The sequence below is a fragment of the Arachis ipaensis genome, chromosome B01 (genome assembly GCF_000816755.2).
Source record: "Arachis ipaensis cultivar K30076 chromosome B01, Araip1.1, whole genome shotgun sequence".
Classification (NCBI taxonomy): domain Eukaryota; kingdom Viridiplantae; phylum Streptophyta; class Magnoliopsida; order Fabales; family Fabaceae; genus Arachis; species Arachis ipaensis.
The window spans coordinates 17,316,675-17,319,552 of NC_029785.2; the positions used below are offsets into that span (position 1 = coordinate 17,316,675).

General features: G+C 45.8%; 1 protein-coding gene across 1 annotated transcript in view; it reads left to right on the forward strand.

Moving 5' to 3' along the window:
- The window catches only part of LOC107626628 (photosystem I reaction center subunit psaK, chloroplastic), a 1,476-nt gene continuing 1,221 nt past the window's right edge, over positions 2,624 to 2,878 (forward strand). The window contains exon 1 of the mRNA XM_016329527.2: positions 2,624 to 2,837. Coding sequence (XP_016185013.1) covers positions 2,757 to 2,837 — 81 coding nt within the window. The 5' untranslated portion in view covers positions 2,624 to 2,756. The remainder of the gene's footprint in view (positions 2,838 to 2,878) is intronic.

A 2,878-nucleotide genomic window follows, 5' to 3' on the forward strand; every position in this document is an offset into this window, starting at 1 on the left:
GAGTAGTCAATCCGGTTCGCCCACTCACACATCGCTGGGTCTTCAGACCGCAGAATATCAAACCAGTAATCAAACTCAACCTCGGTCTTCGCATAAGCTGCATTCACTAGAAGCCTCCGTGCGTCCTTGCCCTTGAAGGTTAGGGCAAAATTAGCCACTACGTGTCGAATGCAGAATGCACGGTATGCAGATGGAGGTAACCAACCTCCGTCAGGTGCCTCAAGCGCAGCCTTGATGTCGTTATGCCTGTCCGAGATAACCAGCAATCCCGGCTGCAGTGTCACGTGCTGTCGAAGGTGGGAGAGAAAGAATGACCAAGACTCTGCATTCTCACCCTCTACTAGTGCGAATGCAACAGGTAGAATGTTCGAGTTCCCATCCTGTGCAATCGCGATGAGCAACGTTCCCCCGTACTTGCCATACAGATGTGTGCCGTCGATGCTAACTAGCGGCTTGCAATGACGGAATGCCTCGATGCACGATGGAAACGTCCAGAAAAGTCTGTGAAAATAGGCTTGAGACTCGTCAACTTGTCCACCAACTCGAACGGGGCTCGTCCATAGGACTGCAACAGTACCAGGCATCGTCAACTGGACTCCCAACACCCACCTAGGGAGCTCGTTGTATGACTCATCCCAGTCACCGTAGATGAGGGAAATAGCCTTCTGCTTTGCCATCCAGACCCTCCTGTAAGTCAGCCTAAACCCAAAGTGTGCTGCTGTGGCATTTAGGAGCACCTTTATGCTGACGGATGCATCGGCCCTAACCATTGGCATAATGAACGCCGATATCACATGATAATCCAAACTCCGGTGGTCACTAGAGATGGAGGTGGCAAGGCAAGTGTGAGGTCCATTGTACCGTTTGACCTCCCAAATGCCCTTCCGCTGCCGGAGACTCAGTCGAATCAACCATGTGCACCCATTCCCAAACTCAGAACACTTGCCCACGTAACGGCGATGATCAGACTCCACAACCTTGTACTGAACCCCTCGCCGGATGCTGTAAGTCTTCACACTTAACAGGGCCTCATCTTTATCCTGAAATTGCTGACCAACCTGGAACTCTGTCAGACCAGCAGTCCCTTCCGCATCTCTAGCCCCGAATCCAACAGAGTGACCAGATACCCCCTCCTGCCTCATGGCATCCAAGTCCAAAGAGGAAAAATGTGGTGGATACTGCTGTGTGCCAGAGCTAGAACCAACTACCGCCAATGCAAGCTCACTCGCTCCAATATCATCGCCGCTGTCATCATCAATCATATCCGGCTCGACGTCATCCTCCTCTCCTTCCCCCAAAAATCCATCTCCAACGCCAAGCGGTGCAACGCCCGGTAAAGCGTTCGGCGCAATGTCAAATGATCCTACCTCGTCCCCTCCGCTGCCATTCAGATCAGCAGCAAAGGACGGGGACGCGACGGGTTGGACTGCTGGCTCGTACACGGGGACGGAGGAAGAAGCAACGGCAGGCCGGGAACTAGAACCGGCTGCCGTTGCTAAAGTGGTGGTATTCCGGTTCGAACCCCCCGAGCTGGATACCACATCAACAAGCTTTGCCAACAATTCTGGTGTCCTGACCTCCGGAAACTGCCGCCGACAAAGAAACATCACTTGCAAGTCCTCATCACTACCAATCGTGAAACAATCATACTTCACGGTATCCTGGAGGACCGTGATTGGAATGCGATAGAAAAACTTCTTAACCCGCTTCGCACCTTCCAGACCGAGTTTCATCAGCACAGATCTAACAAGGTCATCATAGCTCGTCCTAGGACTAACGACAATACAGAGAGGATCCTTATCTGTGAACTTCACACCGAAACGAGTTTTTCTCTTAATGGATCCTTTGTGGTGAACCAAAACAACAAAACTCTCCTCACTAGCCATCTTACTCCCTCTAATGAGACCACTCACGTTTAGAAACATATATATAGGCTTCTGTCTCCCACTAATTCGAACCGGCCTGGTTCGAATTATGGTTGGTTTAATTCGAACCACCCTGGTTCGAATTACTTTGTCAACTTTCTCTCTCTATAATTCGAACCACACTGGTTCGAATTATATGTACTTGAAGTTCGAACCATCTTGGTTCGATTTATTAACAACAATCAACATGTAATTCGAACTGCACTGGTTCGAATTACTAACAAATGCAGTTCGAACCACCTTGGTTCGAATTATATTAATATACGTTCTGGCGCATTACTGAAACCATTTTCGGTTTGGCTTATATACGTAAATTCTAGATGGCATTGACTTATATTGGTTTTTTGTCCTATATTTTATATTGACTGTATGAATAATTATTCAACAAATTAGATGTGATTAGACATCTGAGACAAAATATTTTAGACTATTAATACATCAAAATTAAATTCATAAATTATTACCAAATGAAAATGTTAAGCCATTCAAAATTTTAGACAAAATAACTAAACAAGACTCATAATTCCAGAGTACTTTATCCACTAAGACATGAGATATCTGATATCTAGCAAGTAGCAACAATGCAGGCAGCTAAGACATTATCCATTACTCCAAAAGCAAATCAAATGAGATAATGCCACGTCAGAAACCAAGTATTATGCGAATCTGAAATTGGCCTTCTGAAGCCACAAATTGCTTATGTGGCTATCATCACACACACTTTCATGTTACATCATTTCATAGACCCCTTAAGAAACGAACGAAATCAACCACACCAGAATTCTTTCAAAGAAAAAAAAAAAAAATAGGGAGAGCTTAGAGATTCAAGTAATGGCAACCACAATGATGACCACTCTCCCTCAGTTCAATGGTCTTAGACCCAAATTCTCAGCAGCCCCTGTGCAGAACTTGGTCAGCACCACTTGTTTATTATTATTATTATTATTATTATT